We start from the raw sequence: 21365 nt of genomic DNA, 5'->3' as shown, positions 1-21365 counted from the left end.
TTGTACATACAGCGTGTTGGAGTGTGTGTTCCTGAGCACGTGGCCTGTGGCTGAGGTGCCATTGTGAGGCAGTTTGGGAGAGGAAGGTAGTGAAGAGTCAGTCATCTCCTCGATGTCAGAGTGAGAAGAGGCCGACTTGGGAGATTTCTTTTTGCTGAATGCTTGTTTGAAGGAACTTCGCAACTGCAGGAAAAAAAGAAGAAAAAAAAAAAGAAAGACAGCGAGGTGATGAATCGGTGAGGTTCTTAAAAACAAGCTGTTGAGAGGGAGAGGAGTGGAAAAACAGCTCTGAAAAAGTGCGAGTCACAGGGAGAAAAATTAGGGGGTAAACTGTCTTATGACTGTCTTAGAGCTACAGCTCCAAACACAAGGGTAACGAGTTACATTTATACTGCATTTACACTCTTATGATTTTATTAGTTTGTAACGTTGCTGTTTAAGAAGTGATGTCATCTTGGGAGAAGTAACATGTTTTGTACTTTCTCCAGACTGAGAGTTGTCTTCTTCATGTTAGTGACTTCTTTAAGGCTTTTTTGACAAGAACCACAAGCTCCTCTACTAATACATTTCTTTATTTACATTATTTTTAAGGGAATTTTTCCTTAAAGAGCCAGCTCAAGTGTCATAAGAGCAGTTTTCAGGGAAAAATAGTGTCAGAAAGGAGCAGAAAGGCACTACGGTGACAGCAAAGTGCAGGAGAGGAAGAAAAGGGCAGAGGTTAGTGACCTATAAAAGGTGCAGGGGGTTAGGCTTCTTTCCTTTCACACAGCGTACCATTCTTACCTCATACACCTGCCACATGACGCGAAGCAAAGGAAGACAGAGAGACAAAACAGCACACGTTCATATGGGTTTGGGGGTGATAATGTGTCACGGAGGGACAAACAGATTAAACTAGAGATGCCTACAAGACTGGAGTTGATTTTATTTGACTTCCAGGCAGCTGCAAGCTAATCACAACCACCATGAAGTGAGGAGGTCTTTCAAGATCCATTTTATACTCTTACACACGCAGCCCCTATGCACTCAACACATCACACACTGTATGAGCAGCACCTGCATGGAGGAGCCTCCTGTGGGGTCTCATCTATGCAAACGCTGGTATTTTATTACCACTCTGACCTAAGGCAGGAAACTCTAGAGGATCTGATGTCTTAAAGCGCTACATTGCTCTTCCTAAAATCTGACAATATCTGGATTGACAACCACAGGTGGCTAACACGTTGTTTCAGTCTACCAGGAGAAAGAGGGGTGTGGAAAAGTTGCATACATCATCATCTGTGACTTGTCCTCCGGTGCACAAAAAAGTCTTTCAACAACAAACAAAAAAGTTCAGTTTTTTTTTTAATTTTTAAAACATAGAAAGTGTGACATTTGTTGTATGATCACTATTAAAAACACTAAGGACCTGACACTGGGACAACACACTGGGCCATCTGCAGGTCAAACTACTGCAGTCACATTTAGGCCAGCATTAACCCTTTCACCAACACTGAGTCTATGAAAAGCTTGTTTGTATTCACCTTCTCCCCAGTGAAAGTCCGCTAAAGAAAAGAAACCCAAACACGTGTCACCAACACAAATATGAAAATGCAGATGCACAAGACAAAACTAAGACCAAACAAATCACTTTGAGTCCTGACTACTTGTTAGTAAGTCATCGCACACTGACATCACCCCTCTGTACCCGATGTATTTAAATTCCCGGCTTCTTACCCAGTTCTTTTTGTTCTTCTTCTTGTTTTTTGCATCAGCGTCCATGTTAGAGCCCACACTCGAGTGGCTGGTCGCACTGGCGACACTGCTGACGCTGTCGGAGGAGTGCTGCCTCTTGATGCGCAGATCTGGCTGCTGATGCTGCTGCTGCTGCTGGTGTGGACTGCCATTGCTGCCGGCTGGGGAGAAGACGTATGTCATTACAATGCCTCCTGTAATGGCCTTTCTCCCAGAATACAGGCCTTTCATTACAGAGCCTTTACTAGAGTGACTGCATGATTATCATTTCATAATAAGTTCATGAGCCTTATATTGTTTGCACTAATTCAAATTGCTGTACTTTGTGGGGTGTACTGCTAGTTTCAGTACCTGTCCGATCCCCTTTAGGTGCAAGTTCAGGTGTGTTAATGACTCCGTTGATGGCAGCCTGAGCAACGGCGTTCTGCTTCTTCAGCAGCTCGATGGTTTTCCTCAACTCATTCAGCTCGGAGTCCTATACAGAGAAACTATTATGACCAACCTAAAAATCATCTGCAGAGACTTGGAGCACAGCAGGTTTTTTGGTTTTTTTTTCATATAAAATAGGAGCTCTTTTCACCTTCTGCTCTGCTGTCAAGGTGAGACTCTTCAGCCTAATGGTCATGTTGCCCAGAGACTGTTCAAACGCTGCCACCAGGTGAGCCTTCAGGAGAAACAACCAAGTTACAAATTATAACTGTCTACATAACATGGCAAGAATTAGCAGAAAAGCAGTACACTCAGGGCGCTAACTGCAGAGAGCTAAGTGAATGATTAAGGGCTAAATAAATGTGTCCAGAGTCTGTTTTAGAATATAGTGTATGTCTACGAAAACGATCTGGATTTAACCTGCGGAGACGTCAGAAAATTAACAGCATACATTTTCTGAACACCTGGATGAGATGAGAAAATGTGAGACACACAGTAAATGCTTAACCTTGAGGCTAAAGCCTAAACACGTTAGTCAGTCCAGCCTCACACCAAAATGAAAACATGACCAAACCCAAATAATTATGCTAGATAATAAATATCCTGCGGTAAATTATCATCCCCTGGACGTGGCACATGAATACAACTGAGACCAGACTGTTCCAAAAATAGTCCTTGGGGCTTAGTTTATTCAAGGCCACAGACGGCCCATGTTTGGTCAAACTCAGAGGTGATTTTTTTTTTTTTTTTACCCAAACAGAGTAAGAAATAATTTGCACAACCTCCTGAGAAAGTGATAAGATAGGACTGTGTTCAAACAGATAAAATAGAGCGACACTGATCATTATGTTGCTTTAAACGGTTAAACATGGGCGCGCATGCTCATCCTTCACTATTATATTCGGGGCTTTGAATATAAACGTTCTGCAGAGGCCTGTAGAAATGTATGAGAGAGTTGAGCACAGTGCTGACTGACATGTGATTCAAGTCGTGAATTTTTACAGCAGAAAATGCTCTTAGATTCTCAGCCTCCAGCGCTTCAAGGTGTGTTCAGATAATTCATCATGCGTATAATCACATTTGAACAAAGCCCACCTCCCCAATGCCAACTCCTGTCTGTTTATCTTTCAACACTCGTGCGCACTTTGAGTATCCAGGCGTCATCAGCTATAAATCTTCAGTCCACATCTGGGACAATCCCTCAGCAGTGTGCCGGGACTTGACACTCTGCTGTAATCTAACACCTTTGCCTCGCCTCCATATCTCTAATCCACAGTGAAAACGCTAGCGAGCACCCATTCAGACTGGAGATTACAAGCTGAGCATGGCAGGACTTGTGCAATACAGAAGGGGGGTGGGGGGGGCTGGCAGAAGTGATCGTGTCTAGAGATGCTTAAAGAGATTTCCTGATTGTTTTGCCAGTTGTAAAATTATACCTCCAGAGAGGAAAGTGCTCTGTAGGAGCTTTTCATTCAGTCCCAATAAGCGTTTCCGCCTGTGTTTGGGAAACGTTTGGGAATTTGTCAAAATGCCGTCATTTTTAAAAGTATCTGCTTCAGGTCATGACATATTGATTACATGTGATCTATGCAACCTTGTTAAAGCAAGTTCAACAAATTCAGCACTTACTTATCTGCTCTGAATTTGCCAGGATTTTGGGGGAAAAAAGCATTTAGGGCTGATCATATATGAAGTTATTCGATATAAAATGGCTTAATTAGCATGACCTATGAAAAAAAAAAAAGGTTTTTAGTCCCCTGCAATTTTCAAAAAGGTTCTTAAGGAGTGTGCTTGTGTGTTTTGAAGTGCTTGTTGCCTTACATTGGCACTCAGCTGTGTTGTTAAGGCGGAAACCTTTTCCTGGGAGGCATCCAGCTCCCGGCGCAGCTTGCGGATCTGAGGATGACATCAAACGGCATAAAGACAAAAGCATACATACATACATATATATGTGTGTACATACATGCTCTGTGAAAGCATGCAATGCTAAACACATAAATGCATCCAGCAACAAATGAGGGAGGCTCCCAGATTTGAACTCTGATATGTTCAGGTTAGGAGATGAAATGGCAAAAGCATAAATGAGCACACACAGGTGTTCAGAGGAACAAGAGCTTGTTACGAGGTCAGTCACAATACAGTTACATGTGTATCCAGATGCAACCCTGAAAAGATCCCCGTGTTCCAACAAGTCCAGCCACTGCACACGGAAAATTAAAGAGGTGCTGTGGGCGGGCTGATGCTTACCTCCGACTGAGACTTTTCCTCATTCTGTAAAACAAACAGCAGAAGACGAGAAAACCATTAGAGGGCACACTGCCTGGATTCAGACGGGCTTTAATTAAAACGCAGAGCAGTTCAAACTGCCGGAGGTCAGACCGCACTCTTATTTGATTTATTAACTCCATGGAGATGAGCTTTATAACCTGTGGAGTACCGGCATATTGTCTGGAGTAATACGTCTGGAAAGTAGAGAAATCCTCCTAAAGGCATGTGCGTGTGTGTGTGTGTGTGTGTGCGCGCGTGTGTGTGAGAGAGACTCATTGTCTTGACAGGCTGTACACAGAACAATAGTAAGGAAAGACAGGTAGTCAAATATGTACAGAGTGAGAGCATGCAAAACAAACGCTCGCACGAACACAACACACCCTGCTGCCGTTCACCAAAACAGTGAAGCACGCAACACCCACGTTTATACGTAAACACACAGCAGTGGAAAGATTTCTCTTAGCACGGGGTCAGTTGATTGTTGGATTATCAGAAGTGACCTAGCTGAGCTGAATGAGTATCAAGTCTTCTTACACCGCTTCCAACCAATGACTGCGACATAGCAAATGCCTTTAAATGTTTTCTACAAATCTTGATCAGACTATGCTACAAGAGTATTTTAATATAAAGCCTTTAAAGGTTATAATGAGTTTACAAGACTGCGGTTTCATCCGCAATCTTTCAGCGGGGAGCTTGAACACGTGGCTACGTTGTTACAGATGAAACCGAGCAGAGCAGCTGATAACTGATGATTTTTCATGTGGCTCCACTTAGCAGCACAACAGGTTTCATCAGTCTAATGTATCTGTATGTGCGTGAGCACATCTGTTTTGTGGCATGTGGGTTACAAAGTAGCATCTGTCCACACACCCTAACAGAGCTGTCAATTACACACACACACACACACACACGACAGGCTGATCCTAGATACACAAACAGCAGTCTGTCTTGGAAACACAGACAAAACACATCATGTATTTTGTCTGTGCTGATATATAAGCTCTTCAAATTCAAACATAAATAAGAAAAATATTTACACGCTTTTATTTAAGACCAGCAAAAAATAGAAATTATTTAAAAATAAACTGCTTTCATATCGGTGCGGTTTCTAACCTACAGACCTTAAAACTAAATTGCAGAGGAGTCGACATCTCAGAATTCAAGCATTACCTCATAATCTACACTAAGAAAAAAGTAATGTGAATATATTGGTACACTAAGTTCAACATAATTGTAGATTTGACCTGCAGTTTTACTAAATACTCCAACAGATACACACTGAAGCCTTCCTGTACCCTACAGTCCTGACTCTTCTCATGCCCTACCGTCTGCTTCCAGGATGTGACAGTGCCTGTCAAGGATAAAGTCGCCATCATTTTGTTTCCAGTCTCTTCTCCTCTGTGATTTCAAACCTTTGACTCTTTAGCTCAAAGGACCAGCCAGTGTCTGAGAGTTTCTTTGCTACACCTGCCCAAGTGAGGAAACCAGCACAAGGAGGAGGAGCTACACTGTGAAGCACTCTGACTGGCTACAGTGCAGGCGTGTGGGCTGTCCCAAGTTTGCCAGTATGACTTCAAACAGGGCGATTTCTCATGGGACCTTTAAATCAGATATCTGTATGGATTAGAGGGTAAATTCGCCAATTCAAACACTCAGTATATCATAACGACACTGACAAAAGAACAAACTGGTTTCTCCAGTTCCCACGTGCATTGTGGAGCTGCTGCAATACCTGCTGCTTTCCAAAAACTGTCTAAAAGGAGATTTTGAACAGTGCAGTCTCTCCACCACACAACACTTTTCTGATGTTGTTTTCAGCAGTAGCTATACAGAGATGCTTTTGTTTTATGTATCTATAAATGCATTGCTTCAATGTTGTATCATTATTGAAATGCAATTTTTATTCACTCGGATTCAGTAAGAATCCCCCCCACATATTCAGCCCTGATTAACTCACTTTAACTTGACAGTTTCTGAACTCACCGTGGAGTAAATGGAAGATGTGCTGGAGACCAGAGACAGAGATGATCCATGAACTGAAGAGACAAAAAGGAAAAGCAGTGATTAGAAAGTACGTCTGCACACACGTTACTTTATCAGCAGACCTCCCACACTCCCCTCACTAACCACCCACCCGTCTCCGATGCTGCCCACCCAGCTCGGCTCCTCCCGGTTCCTCCTGCGTGCATTAACCGATTAACTGACGGCCCACCTCCACATAATGACATAATGACTGCAGGGATTAAAAACTCCTACATGATACAGCCGAACTGTGGCGCAATAATGACTCAACTGGTAATCACACATCAGAGGCAGGGAAACGACGCCAGCACTGTGTCCCGACTGTGAGAGGATCAACAGGGTGATGTCATCAACCACACAGCGCAGTTGTGCTGATCCCAGCAGATTTATTAGTTCAATAAATAGCCTCATAACTATGAGATGTGAGTTCACAGGTGACTCACTTTGAGCTTGATTTCGTTAGTTGAAAATAATAGCAAATAAAGTTTTAATTTCTTTTTCTTTTTAACACCCAACGTTAGAAAATGTCGGTCAGGACTGTGTAAATTGAGCACTGCTGCCTGACCGCCAATGCCCGAGGCATCCACTCTCGTTCACTAGTACACCACTGCACTACTGTGTGGTGTGCAGGGATATGGCCTCACAAAAAGAAGCTCTACAGATGATTTTTAGACAGGAACAAGCTGTGAGTGCGGAGCAGCAGGTGTGGAAAGCAGTCAAAGCCGCCGGAGATAAATTCAGCAAGAAGTGGAAATATTGTTCCAAAATCGCCGAATCAAAAATGGAAACCATACACAGTAAACCGCAGAAAACGATGATGGATTTTATTCAGAAGATATGTACATTAATTCTACATGTTCCTGGCATAGTTTCATCTATGCTGGCTTATATATTTGTGTGTAATGTGGTGATCGGCAGCCGGCACTGTTGCCAACTTTTGTGTAAGAAAACTTGCTGTTGGCTGTCTCAAAGGACGAATCGAGGTCCAGGTGAAGCGAAACCGTACAAAGAGATGCAGTATGAGCGCTGTATGTACACAAAACATGGCGACAGCAGCGTTTTCAGGTTTACGGTGTTTTGCCAAAAAAAGTGACTTCCGATGTTTTTTTAATGCATCATCTTTGCTTATATCGGTAAATAGACTGTGGTGCATTTATGACTCTGCATTACTGTATCTACATTATAATCAAGCCAGTCATTTTTGGCTTCTCTTTATAGAACTGTAATGTTATATTTGTTGCAATTTCTGCAGCCCTTTTGCCATTGACATTTTTAAGGTCAGTGATAGTTTTTACCCTCATTAATAAAGAATATATGAAAGTCACTGCCAAGAAGTGACTGCAGCTTCTACCTTGGGACAGGACTGTTGTTTCTCACGCAAAATGACGTAATATCATTCATGAGAGATATGTTTGACACATGTTTCACAGATTTCCGGCCAAAAATTAATCTACAACAATTTAAATACAACCAATAATTTTTTGGCAAATACTGGAAATCACTTTCTGACAGATGATCACTTTTGGCACAACACCGGCCTACCACTGGAACTCTCCAAAAGTTGCTGATGTCACCGGAAAAAGTCATTAAATTTGTCACTAGTCGCTTTTTGGAGAAAAAAAAGGTGCTCTTTTGGGGGGGGGGGGGTCTGAAAAGTCGTTAAGTTGGCAACACTGGTAGCCACTTGTACACTTTGGAAAATGTTGATGATTGTGAATGACCCCTTACTTTGAGTACATTTCAGAGTCTGTACTTTTTCCCTTTTACTTGATTAAAGAGGTTGAGTCAGTACTTCAGCTTTCCCCAGAGTATTTTTTTTTAACACAAATATCTGTACTTCTACTTAAGTACAGGATGCCAACTCTGCCTGGGATGTTTAACACCCCCGTGAGAAGTTATGAGATCAGTGGCTCCCTGTTTAAGCTGGAGGAAGCGGATCCAACGACAGTAGTTAGGGGAACTGGCTCTTCTGAATCTGCATGTTTGCCTGCCTGTGTTCTGTGATCTCTACTGAACTTCTGTTCCCTTCTCTGCTGGAGACCCAGAGCTCATGCTTGTGAGTAACTTGAGGGAGAAAATCCTGGTGAGGGATTGTGTGAAGAATCAAGTTTTATTGGTTATTTATTGGTAGTTTTGTGGAGACTTTGGACCAGTTTTCATTGGAGGCCTCGAACCTCTGTAACTGCTTTGCATAATTCAACTGAGACAACTTTTTGTTGTTTCATCGCTGTAAATAAATGCACTGAACTTCATTCTGCACTTTAGTTCAATGACAGAACAGCACTCTGGAGCCCAAAACTATAGCCAAAGAAAAACCTTTGTTAAAATTTGTTTGTTGCAATCATTAATAACCTGGATTAATGAACACTGTATACTTTAGGTTAGTAGTTTAAGATTGAGCCCTGTTGTTTCTGGAGCTTGAATAAAGGGCGACTGGTGACTTTTTTTGTTTCTTGAAGATGCTTCACCTCTCATCCAAAAGGCTTCAGTTCTCAAACCAAAAGGTAGAGAGACCCAGGTATTTAAACCCCAGTGGGCATAGCCCCACCTCCAGAGACCACTATGACCTGGATGACTGAGAACCTACACATACATTGAAGCCTGTTATTTTTACTCTCATATTATGCATGAGGCCTCAGTCTCACCAAGGCAGACATTTTGGTTCACATGACATTGTATCACCTCGTATTATGCTTTATTTTACTGCCCCCCCTGAAGCATGACTCAGTGGACCAACTTGTGTTGAATTATTATGGGAATAAATTCTAATTAAGTCAGTTCTGTCTAAAAGTGGTGGTATAGCAAACTCTTAATTGGAGGAGGAGCCATCATTTACTATGCCTCTCAGATTTGTCACAAAGCGTGGGGTACTTCAGTGATGTGTATTTTTAGCACACGTGAGAACGTAGTTGGCAGTTCGTCCAGAAGTTATTGGTCTGTGATCAGGTTTCAGGGGAAAACACTATGCAAATTGAGAGGGGTCAAAAGGCAAGTGGGCAGAGTTAGCATCCTCAGTTTATATGAGGCACCTGCTCTTTGTCTTGCTCTTCTTCTCTTCCTGTCTCTGCATCAGTCCCTGTCTCTTTGTTTCTCTCTTTCCTTTTCTTTTCTTCTTTCTTCTCTTTTTCCCCCCTCTGTGTGTATCCTTGTCTTATTTCTGTTATTGATTGTGTCTTGTCTTTGTCTGTATGTGTGTGATTCCTTGTTTATTGTGTGCCATGGCAAATGCTATGAGATTTTTGCAGTCTAGCATTCGGCCTCGCATTGGCTCCTGCTCATCCCAGTGATTTTTTTTTTTGGAAACTTTAGTTTTAATCGAGTTTTATCAGGATTGAATCCACTTCATTTCAGCTAAAGGAAACCCCGAAAATCACTACCCCAACAGGGATAGGGAATATACAAACATACAACATCACTATAGTATGATGATTACCTTTAGAAAAGTGGTCTAACTGCAGTATGTTGCCTTGAGACAAGCCAACAAAAGTAAACACATGAATTCAACATCTGTTTTTAAACAACCAAATATACTTCTTTACATATTCATACGCATGCACATATTTTTATTAATAAAGTTATTTCAATTTAAACATGGACATATATGATATTAATCCTGCCAGTAGCTTGCACTCCATCCCATGCAGATTTGGTTATTCAAAGGATTGCTCGACCCGGCTGCTGAGAGAGAACGTGGCTTTGGTCTTCTGTGTTCTCTATGTCAATGCAAGGGTCTCTGGAGGACGGGGTCGAAGAAGGGATAACGAAGAGCCTCCAAGGGTGTGATGCGCTGGTTGTAATCTAAGTGCAGCATCTGTTTAATCGGGCTCACCAACAAATCCTGACCACTCTGGTGTCCCCTATGTTGCTCAAGATCATCAAGACAAGTTTATCATAGACTGTGCATAGATAACAACTGCCAGCATAACAGAGAAAATTATGTAAGTGCAACACTTGCACATCCCATCATTAAAAATAGTATAAATTGGAAAGGAAAACTGATATATATAACATGATAATATATTACTTAGGATGCAATATTAATCTTATTTTACTTTACAAGAGCATCTGGAGCGTCTGCCGAGAAAAATTCTGGCCCTTGGACAAATGTAGTTGATGACCCCTGATCTACACAGTAAGGTGCGCTGGAAGCCACATTAAAAAGGAGAACATTTAGATTTTACTGCTCTTTGGTTTAGAACTTGGTTATTAGTTTCTATCTTTTTCTATCTAGCATCCATTATTCACAGAAGTTGCTTCATACAGGACATTGTTAGCTCTGAAGGATTTAGGAGTGCAAAAGCTCAGTCTGTTTTAGCCTGCAGATACAGGAAGAGGGTCAAGATATACAATGACAAAATGGGGAGGGTTTTTTTGAGGAGGGGATGAAGTGAAACTGTATAGTGGTGCTGCGCTTAAAAAGGACAGGTCCGCCAAAGTGTTTTGAGTATAATGTGACTTTTGCCCTGTCACTCAAAGAACAGTCAGGTAACTCTACGCTAGAGCAACATGCACACATAAGCACACATGTACTCGTATCTTGCAGGCCTGCACGCTGCGACCCAACACACAAGCACAAAGGGGGTTTTAGGAGACAGAGAAAGTTATGCCTGAGTAATCCTGAATGTAACCACATATTCCTCACACCTCGCCGTGAACCCTGTAATTATCTCCACCTCTAAAAGAGAGGACAAACCCGTGGAGCTGGAAAGAGCTGCGGCAGGTACGGCAGCGTCATAATAATACGTCTGCAGCCGTATAACTGTGCACGCACATGATTTCCTCCATTTTATAAAACATCAGGTGTACGTGACTTCAAAAATTAAGACAGCTTTTCATTTGGGCTGCAGAGTACGCTGACAGTGATCTGATTCTCTTAGCAAAAGAAAGAGTGTGTGCTTTAAAATGTAACAGTGTTCGTGGTGAAACTCGAAACCACGAACACATCTGAGATCGAACAAGGATGTTTATCAGAGTTTGTTTTATTAAAAAAAAAAAATGAAATAAAAAAAAAAAAAAACTTTCAGTTTGGAGTTTAGCCTGAACATATTTCCTGAAGAACACATATATGCGGCTGTTTGCCATAAAACAAAAGTGTTACTGGATTTGATGTCTAACTATATCTTTGCCGTTCTAAACTGCTGACAGACCGTGCCTTTGGATTTCTTTACACCGCTGGGTGTGAAACCAGTCTCCAGCTTCAAGTTTTACATCATTCTCTTATAACCCAAACCTCCCAGGATGACTTTGACCAATTTGAAAGGAGTTTAAATCTGCTGTTTTCCTCACTAGATAATTTTTTAACATGCAAAAGTATTTCATATCTTATAGTGGCACTAAGTGTTTATAATCTAAGTCCACAGCAAACTGCTGTTTTACCATCACTGAACGCTGGGTTTTTCCCATCGAGAGAACACAATACTATGCTTCATTCTCTCTCCCGTTTTCTTGTTTTTCCTCTAAATCAAAGTGCTGTTTCTATGGCTCTGAGGATTGGGGAGGCTCCAGCAGGGAAACCTCTCCCGAGTGGGGAGTCTGCCCGCCGGTGGGAAAAGCACTGCTGGGTACTTTTCCCAATAAACAAGCATATGAAAAAAACAAAGCCGAACCAAAGCTGATTATGGATTTCTAAGAGGATAAAGTGCTTTTCTTTGAGGAGGGGTTGTAATCTCCCCTAATGTTCTCTAAACAAATGGAATAATAATTCTTTTGGCATGAGGATGTGAAAATAAGGAAGGTGAGGCTTCACAGTCACAGAGGGATGGGGGCATGCAAGTCTTGGAAAAGGATTACACCTAACTAGAAAAAGCATTTCCAGAAGAAAATGTGAATGCTGAAAGCTGAAAGAAATGCTGAAACTTTATTTGCTGAAAGAGCTTAACCAGCTGAAAAAGACATAAAAAGAATTTTAAATGCAAAGCAGCTGAAATTGTCAACAAAGTAGCTAAATTGAACTCAGTTTAACCGATTACCAACTGAAAACAGCTGCCCAAAGCTGCAAGGTGAACTGCAGAAGTGCTGAAAACTGTGTGTTTATGTGTGTGTGTGTGTGTGCACGCGCGTATGTGTATCACTGACTGCTGTGTCTGTGTCTCCCTGTTTGAGTTAACTGACCATCAACTGAGACAAACAGCCCAGCTTTGAACCACCTGCACGCTAAAGACAAATCCACTAATCAGTTTAAATCGGCCAATCAGAATGCTCCTACACATTTAAATCTGCCAATTGAAAACAGTTGCCAGGTGCACTGCCTAACTATTTATTTTCTTCTTTTTTTTTTTCTTTTTTTGTTTGACAACCTCACTTCTTTTTGTTTTATTGCCTCGTTGTTGGTTGCTATGTCGGTTGCTACCTCGGTTGCTAGACAGATAGGCTGGTTGCTAGGATGGTTACTAGGTTGGTCGATAGGCAGATAGGTCGTTGCTAGGCCGGTTGCTAGGCAGAAAGGTCGGTTGCTAGGTCGGTTAATAGGCTGGTTGCTAGGCAGGTTGCTAGGCCAGTTGCTAGGACAGTAGCTAGGTCAATTGCTAGGCAGATAGGCTGGTTGCTAGGTTGGTTGCAAGGTTGGTTACTAGGTTGGTTGCTAGACAGATAGGTTGGTTGCTAGACCAGTTGCTAGGTTGGTTACAAGGTCGGTTGCTTGGCCGGTTGCTAGGTTGGTTGCTAGGCCGGTTGCTAGGCCGGTTGCTAGGCCGGTTGCTAGGCAGGTTGCTCGGTCGGTTGCTAGGCTGGCTGGTAGGTTGGTTACCAGGGCAGTTGCTAGGCCGATAAGCCGGTTGTTAGGTCTGTTACTAGGCCAGTTGCTAGGTCTGTTGCTAGGCCAGTTACTAGGTTGGTTGCTAGGTCTGTTTCTAGGCAGATAGGCCGGTTGCTAGGCTGGTTAGTAGGTTGGTTGCTACATCAGTTGCTAGGCAGATAGGCCAGTATAAAGTATATCAGCCAATCAGAATGCTCCCGCACATTTCAATGTTCCAATTGAAAACAGCTGCCAGGTGCGCTGCCTAACTGCTGAAATGCAGTCACTTTGGGGCAAATATCTGTTAAATTTGCCTCGGCGCACCTGTCGAACAACTGCTTCTGAATCAAAAACTGTAGCTCCTATCACATTAATTTTTGAACTGTGAGCGCTACAATGACCCGCTCTAAACAGTGACTGACCTGTAAAACTAAAATTACTCCTCCCTAAAATTACTATGGAGCTTGATGGAGGAGTTGGAGGTACTCCCTCTGCTTGAAGCCTCACAGTTTAAAAAGTTTACATTTGTCAGGGTTGAGAGACACATGGTCAACAAACCGAGTAATAAGTGAATAGTTCAAAGTCTTGGCTTTGTTTTAAAGCTCGAATGGCGTCTCTAGCTGAAAGTATGCTGAAGTTGTTACATTTCAAAGTAGAGTGGGTTTGAAGAGGATTTGAAGATTTCCCCATTCATTTGAAAGGGGCACAAAAAAAAAAAAATAAGAAAAAGCTTAATATTTTAAAAATTATAAAAGTTACAAACAAGAAAAGTAACAGCATAAAACTCCAGAAGAAGCTGAAGTTATTAACAACCAAAAAACATACGGAAGAAAAAAAAAATCGATTTTGGAGAAGAACAATACTGTGAATGCTTTGAAACATTAATTACAGATTTTACCAAACATCTGAAGAAGACACAAGGCCCGGGACTCACACAGAGCCACTGAATATTCCCCAAACCACCACATCCATCTCTCTCCCGTCTCCTCCTACCTTCTTCGAAGCCATCCCTGAAGGATCCCGATCTGCTCATAGTGCGAGTCTTCTCGTCAAGCGACATGCAGGAGTTTCTCAGACGGTTGTCACTGCAAGGGTCAAAAGGGGCATCCTGATTGGTCAGGCTGTTGTTGCGCAGAGCAGCAAGGTTAATCTGAGCTGATGAGGTCGGGCTTGATGCTGTGGAAATGATACATGGCATTTTTAAAGGTCAGTCTGATATAAATTTGAGATTTAATGCCAATTCTATAAAATGTATAAAATGATCACCAGAGTTCAAAGGTAACATCTTACAATCCTAAGATAATAAAATGGGTGCTGCTGTGGAAACTTTTTGCTGGATAAATAACTAAACTGAATGATCAATAATATTTCTAGTATGAAGTAGTAGCATAAAAGAGCCTTATGTGCATCACAAACCCTAAACCAGTAGAATTATTTATTTATTTATTGCAGTTTTTGCTTGATTCCAATATAGGTGAAGTAGCAAATTCAGAAATGTTTGATTTTGCTTCAAGCTAAATATACACAGCTGGTCTTTTTTGTGGCTTGTGGAGACGTACCGAGCTGTCCAAAAATGAAGCGCGTTCCAGAAGGAGAGGTGAGGCTGGAGCCAGGGGAGAACGGAGAGTTGCTGGCTGAGTCCTGCAGCCCACTGGTGGAGTGGGAGCGCAGCCAGTCACGGGCCTCCTCGTGGCCTCGCAGCTGTGGTGATGGACCATACCTACAGCAAGTCAAAGAAAACCGGTCAAAGTAACAGTGAGGAGGTCTGTGTTTTTACAGGACGACTTAATCTCAGTTTGGATTTTTTCCACATATTTCACAATCGGTGAGATGATTTTTTATTTATTTTTTTTTGCTTAAGCAACCTGATTAATGGCTTGAATTTAGCAACAAATGAATCAGATGCTAAAACAATTTAACACAACAATGTGCCAACATAGACTGACTTTCAGCTGTGAGAAACACAAACTGGCAGAAGGAAGCAGAACAGAAGCCAGAGAAAATTTGAGCCCCAAATCAAGTCTGCTGCAGCGTAGCACAGTGATAGATCTACACGAGGACCACGCGACATGCTTCTCCACAGAAGCACAACACAACAACACATGTGCCAAGTGCTAATTTAAAAAAAAAAGAAAAAAGAAAAAAAAAAGCATTCGTAAAAAGCGTGAAAACAAGCCTCGAAGAGTGAATATGGACGCAGAACAACAAAAGAAAGACAGAAGACAACTCGGTGAACCAGTGTGCGAAAGTGCAACGTGTCCAGCGGGGAGTGAATTCAGTACCTGAGTCCCTTCTTAGGCAGAGTGTTTCTACCACAGTGTGGCCCGCTGTGGGAGAGAAACACTTCAGAAGAGGAAAACAAAGGAAGCAAGGAGGCAAGGAAACAATGTGTGGCTGCATCTCTCAAGAACTACCAAATAATAAAACTTCCAGACTGCAAAAAAACATCCATTTTCCCTTTGAGTCACTGAAACAAAGACACCTTGTTTTAACTTGTTGACACATGATAAATTTCTTTACCATAGAAAAAATCTGAAAGATGTATTTTTTAATTAATTTGACTAATTTTTTAGGTTTTCTATGGAAAAAAAAGTTTAAAGACTCAGAAATATTAAAAAATATTGATCTCAGATTGACATTTTTTGCAGTGAAAACTCAAATATAAACAACCTAAGCTCGTGCTGGTATCTCTGTACTCAACCACAAGGTGGCGATAAGCAAACAGTCATACAGACTACAAGGGGACCGCTTAACAAAAACAGTGAAGCTGCCAACATCCACACAGTCAACCTCACAAACACACTCTGACACATAACCATCCATACAGGCGCTAATAAGGTCTTAAAAAATACCACCACACAGAGCCACATGTTTCAAACTAAAACCACAAAATAAAACTGAACTACCACACAGAGGGACTCTCTGGGGTTATTCATGGTGATCTCTGTGTGAAAGCAGGTGGTGGTTTAGTAGGAAAAAAAATCCACAGCTGTTTCACCAGAAGCCTAACACTGCATACAGACACATTTTACCTGTCCTGCCTCCGAGGTAGGGTGTTTCGGCTGAATATAGGGCTAGCAGAGGGGGAGGAGAGGGGACTGATGGAAGACAGGAAGGAAAACGCACAACAGACACAGAGAAAGAAAGATTTAGAATTTGAACGCAAATGAAGAAATCCTTTAAGAACAGAGATCAACTGCATGATTCTTCGCCAATGAAGCTAATAAGAAAACCCGGCGAGGATGAGGGTGATGTCACCGCCTCAGAGCTTCCACTCCAGGTGTTATTAAGTTTCATCTGTGACATTCCTGTCACATTACAGCGTCAACCTGTCAGGATGGAATCTGCTACAATGACCACAATTGCTGTATAATCAGCTGAGGATGCCATGGGATTCTGTTTCGCTGTTCCAGCGCAGACAGAATGGCAAACAAGAGGTGACACCTCACCGCGATGAATGCTTTATGCACCATCTTGATTCTGGATTCATAAACAATATATCGGAAAATAAAATAACACCATCAGAGACAAAAGTCCTGCAAAGTACGAAAACTTCAAGTGCTCACAAAAATGTATAGTTATAATGCATCAATTATACTATACATTTTTATTTGGCTTACAGATTAATATGTAAGGAGCCTTTTATTTGCTTCATTGGGTAACAGTTCTTTGCTTATGCCGATTTTACATAATGTCTGTATTTTTAATTACCCATCAACTGCTGTCTGCAGCTACAGTGGCCATTCAATAACTTCAGTAAAAAGATCTTTTTAAGGAACATTAAAATAAACGACCGAGAGCTGCAGTGTTTTATTACAATTAAGGTCTAAATGTCCTTTTAACTAGGCAAGTACAATATCTTTTAGAAAGCAGGTGTTATAATGTGGGGTAGCTCTGACTGAGAAACTGAGGGACACTGTAAGCTCATGACATAACTACCCCACTTTTTTCCTTTTTGACTGTAACGGTGACCATAATGTACAAAAAAGAACATCAGAACTAGTGACTAACAGCAAAAACTCATTAGGAAAGTGTTTACTGAGGTCAGAGTTCACTGCAAATATACTTATGAATGTTTTTTCGTGTGTCCTAACCTTTCAGACATGCCTGTCTTGACGCTACTGGTGCGACCAAGGGCGGACAGGGTGTCCTCCCTGTGGGTCGGCCCATGGCCGCCGCCTCCTCCTCCGGCGCTGCCTAGGCTCATGTCGATGGACTCGGTGCTTGTGTGCATGCTGCTGACAGATGGGAAGCCCACACTTCCTGTTCCACCGTGCCCACCCAGGGTGCTCTCCCTGCTCTGGACGGACGAGCTGCTGAGGGTGGTTCCCCATGTCAGGCTGTTGGAGGGGCCCGTGGAGGAGTAGACTGAACCGGGGCTGGAGGCCTGAGGGTGATCAAAAATCCACTGACATAGTCAGCTTAGCAAACACTCGCAGATTTACACATCTAGCAGTCATGGAGTAAGATTATTTTTCATTTGGAGCCATGTTTCTGGCCTGATGGGTTAGCCTTAGTTAACCCTAACTTGATGGGGAGGGGTGGGGGATTAATATTCACCTTCTTCCAGGTTTATTTTTGATCTCTACAAACTAGTATCCAGCTGCTTAACAGCTAAAAGCTCCACTGTGTTAGCTATATTTTTACTGAGTAGCCCATTTTGGCCTAAGACAATGCTATACCTGTTAGAAAAGCAAAGAGATATTTTTAAAAACACATTTTTCAATTGTTTACAAAAATAAAATGATCAACAATGAAAACATCAATAAGAAAAACATGTTAGTTGCATTCCTTATAAATATACTACATTTTCTAGTTTTCTCAGGATCTATATTCATTAGGAAAACTGACTCTGGACTCCTGCCCGCTGTAAAGACTGAAAACAATGACAAAGTGTGTCGTTTCATGACTCACAACTAGTCTGATTAAACCTTATGAATCATGTGTGAGCACGATGGAGAGTTCAAGACTGAGCATGCTCACACATTTCTACACAGTTCAACAAGTGCATGCATTACCTATTTGTACTCGTACTGAACACACTTAATAGCAGTTTGTGGAAATTACCACACTTGTGGCATTAGTAAGGTGAGAACAAAAATCATCCCTCTGTCCCTGCCAAAGCCTTGGTAGTAGGTCTACAAACATTTCCCATGTGCTTAACACATACACACCTTAATCACTGCTAAGCTCAGAGGCACATAATCATTTTTAATCTTAAAGCCAAAGCCGACCTGCCTGTTTGGCTGTTGACCAGAAATCACAAAGCTAACACGTGCAGTAGGTGCAGCGTTAGCGCTAAAGACCAGATGGACGGCTGTGCCAAATTTCATTGCAATCCATAGGTCACATGATCCATGATCGACGATGATCCACTAATGTCAGCCTCATGGAGAAGGGATTATACGAGTCTTCTGGTTTTCGGACTGCCTTCAAAACCAGATGGTACTTCTCAAGAGGCTTATCCTAATAAATAAACTTTGAAACTATTTGAACCCTTTGTAGACCATTAATTTCTAAACAAACACTTATTCTTAAACCCTCAATTTGCTGGCAAAATTTTTCTGATTAGACCTCAGTTACAGAATGTTAGAATGTTTAAAAAAAACAAGCAAAGCAAAAAAACTCTTAAAATTTAAGTTCAAAATAGACCACAAAACCAAACAACATAATTTCTCTCTTTTTATGGTAACTAAAAGGTGGTAAACAGCTGGAGGACACTACAGCTAAAAGTAAAAGTGCAGCTGATGAATAAGTGGCTGCTCCCTTGACACATGTAAAAGTAAACCAGCCTCACTGTGGTTCACTAATTCACTGATATTAAAGGTAAAAAAAAAAAAGAACCTAAAATTAATGACTTTAAAAATCAGAACAGAATAAACAAAAACACCCTATAGTGCATAAAACTTTATGCACTATAATTAATCTAATCTTCAGAAACTCCCTGATGACTGTAATAGGTGCATACTCAACATCCACTGACATGCAGCTCCGCTCTCGCCACTATTTATGTCCTGCTCACCTGCTCGCTGCCCAGTGTTCCTGTCCCTGATCCTAGTGCCCGGCCTCCAAACAGGTGGCTGCTGGTTTCGCTGTCCATGCACACCAGCCCTCCGTCGGGGGACTGTAGCACCGTAGCCACATGGTTCATGGTAGCATGGGGGTTGGAGATAACAGTAGAGTTCTTCATGTTTTCAGCTGTGGTCACCGGCGCCTGTTTACTGGGTTTCCCACCAAATAACCTGTGGTAAATAAGGAAGTGGCATAAAAGCTGTTAAGTGGAGCTTGTAGTAGGGGCGGCAATCAAAGGTGCAATCTTGTATTTGTAATCAACAGATTCACAGGTAACACTGCCTCACATATCACATGATTTGGATTTCTGTAAGAAGACAATGTCATTCTTTATGTTTGAGTCTGTATTGAGATCATGATTATTTCACACGGTTTACTCTTGAAGCATCATGGATTCACTGAATACAAAAATGCTTTAATAAACAGATGAATAAATCAATAAACTAAACTGCTCCTTTCCTGCCACGGCGGCTGTGGCAGAAAGGGATAAAATACACTTTTGCGCTGGAGTGACCTTGATCTTTAACAGAAGCTAAAATCAATCATTGAAACAATCACGCAATCACTGAAAGCTGAAATATAATTAAAACTAAGATTAGATTAATTGCCTAGCCTAGTGTGGGACTGTCCAGCTTTAAAGCATTAAATGGAGGAACAAACTGATTTTAAAGTGCTGCCGTTTGTTGATGATTCAACTGTATTCTTTTAAACTCCGAAACACAAAAGTTCAAATGTGAGGCAAGGCCAGCACACACACACATACACACACACACGCACAACTCTCTCCTCTTTCTACAATAATCTCTGGTTAGAGTTAAATGGCAGGCAGTGGTGACTGGAGCCGTGGTGGGCGATAATAGCAGCACAGTCTCTTTGAAGGGTTATCACTCCCTCACATTAATGAGGGCAGAGCAGTGAGGTAAGACTCGGCTCCCATTACCCTGCGCCACACCCTAACCCCCCGCACCACCAAGGCTGAGGCTTGGCAGCTGATCAGCCGAGCTCAAGGCCTGATTCACAATGGCCTGATTTAACCTCTCAAAGACTGTGTAACAAGTCCACACGTGTTCCTTACTCACCACTACTTATCATTTACTGTGAGTGCAGGATTACTGTCTTTTTAAATGGTCTTCAGTGTACCTATGTGTGTACTGCATGCGGGTAAAGTCAAGCCCATACAAGAGGGCCCCACAGTGTGGCTCAGCACTTGGCTGTCACTGTGTCTGCAGGATTACTAAGAATATAAATGATGGTTTGTGTGTCTGTGTGCGCTCACCTGCGTAGTGTAGGTGAAGAAACCTGCTGTCTTCCTGTTAGAGGAACAGTTGCTGCTCCTCCACTCTGCATTGCGACTCCACTCCTGAGGTTGTCGATCTCAGAGACACCTTTCTCCCGATCTGTCTGATTGGCCAGCAGGCCTGTTGAGCCATTGGCCTTGGCCATGCTGATTGAGTTTTTTCCGTGGGAGGTGACGGAAAGCACGGCGGCTTCGATGCTGCTGGTGGAGGAGCGGTTCCCATTGCGGGCAGCCGCTCCGGAGCGGCGGGGTCTTGGCAGGCTGCGGTACTGTAGCGTGGAGCGAGCGCTCATAGGGAGGAAACCATCATCGTGGTGTCCTAACACTGTGCCTCCATCCTGCCCTCCAGCTTTCAGCCCACCTGACAGTGAGCGTGCCCCAGATTTAGGCATCTTCCCCAGTGTGGCTGAGCCACTGGTGATGGTGGCACCGCTGGCGGTAACCATCGTTACCATCCCAGGGCCTTGCTTCTTGAAGCCGAAGGTGCTGGTTGGGGTTCGTGAGGCCAGCGCGTGAGTTTGGGTGTGGAGGTCTGAGGCAGTGTTCGTTAGTGTGTTTGCTGCTGGTGTGCGGTTTGTGGGAATCGTCTGTTTTTTTGCCTCATCGCCACTACTGCGCCCAGCGTCCGAGGGTGAGCGGTGAAGGCCGTTAGAACGAGGAGAGCGACGTCCTTTTTCTGATACCTTAACATCATCGGTCTTACCTGTGGGACATACAGAGTGAGACATCAGTAGGGTTTGCTGGCGTTATGGTTACATGATTTCAGATCACTGAAGACATTTTTTTTTTTTTTATTATCAGTGCTGGATA

General features: G+C 42.4%; 1 protein-coding gene across 1 annotated transcript in view; it reads right to left on the bottom strand.

Moving 5' to 3' along the window:
- The window catches only part of nav2a (neuron navigator 2a), a 76114-nt gene that overhangs the window by 7601 nt on the left and 47148 nt on the right, over positions 1 to 21365 (bottom strand). The window contains exons 14-19 of the mRNA XM_030759013.1: positions 20535 to 21258; positions 19376 to 19428; positions 2315 to 2346; positions 2086 to 2209; positions 1717 to 1895; positions 11 to 183 (exon numbers count right to left, since the gene is read on the bottom strand). Coding sequence (XP_030614873.1) covers positions 11 to 183; positions 1717 to 1895; positions 2086 to 2209; positions 2315 to 2346; positions 19376 to 19428; positions 20535 to 21258 — 1285 coding nt within the window. The remainder of the gene's footprint in view (positions 1 to 10; positions 184 to 1716; positions 1896 to 2085; positions 2210 to 2314; positions 2347 to 19375; positions 19429 to 20534; positions 21259 to 21365) is intronic.

This window comes from Archocentrus centrarchus, chromosome 3 (genome assembly GCF_007364275.1).
Source record: "Archocentrus centrarchus isolate MPI-CPG fArcCen1 chromosome 3, fArcCen1, whole genome shotgun sequence".
Taxonomy (NCBI): domain Eukaryota; kingdom Metazoa; phylum Chordata; class Actinopteri; order Cichliformes; family Cichlidae; genus Archocentrus; species Archocentrus centrarchus.
Note: the sequence above shows the minus strand (reverse complement) of the source record. Positions and strands in the feature narration are given on the sequence as shown.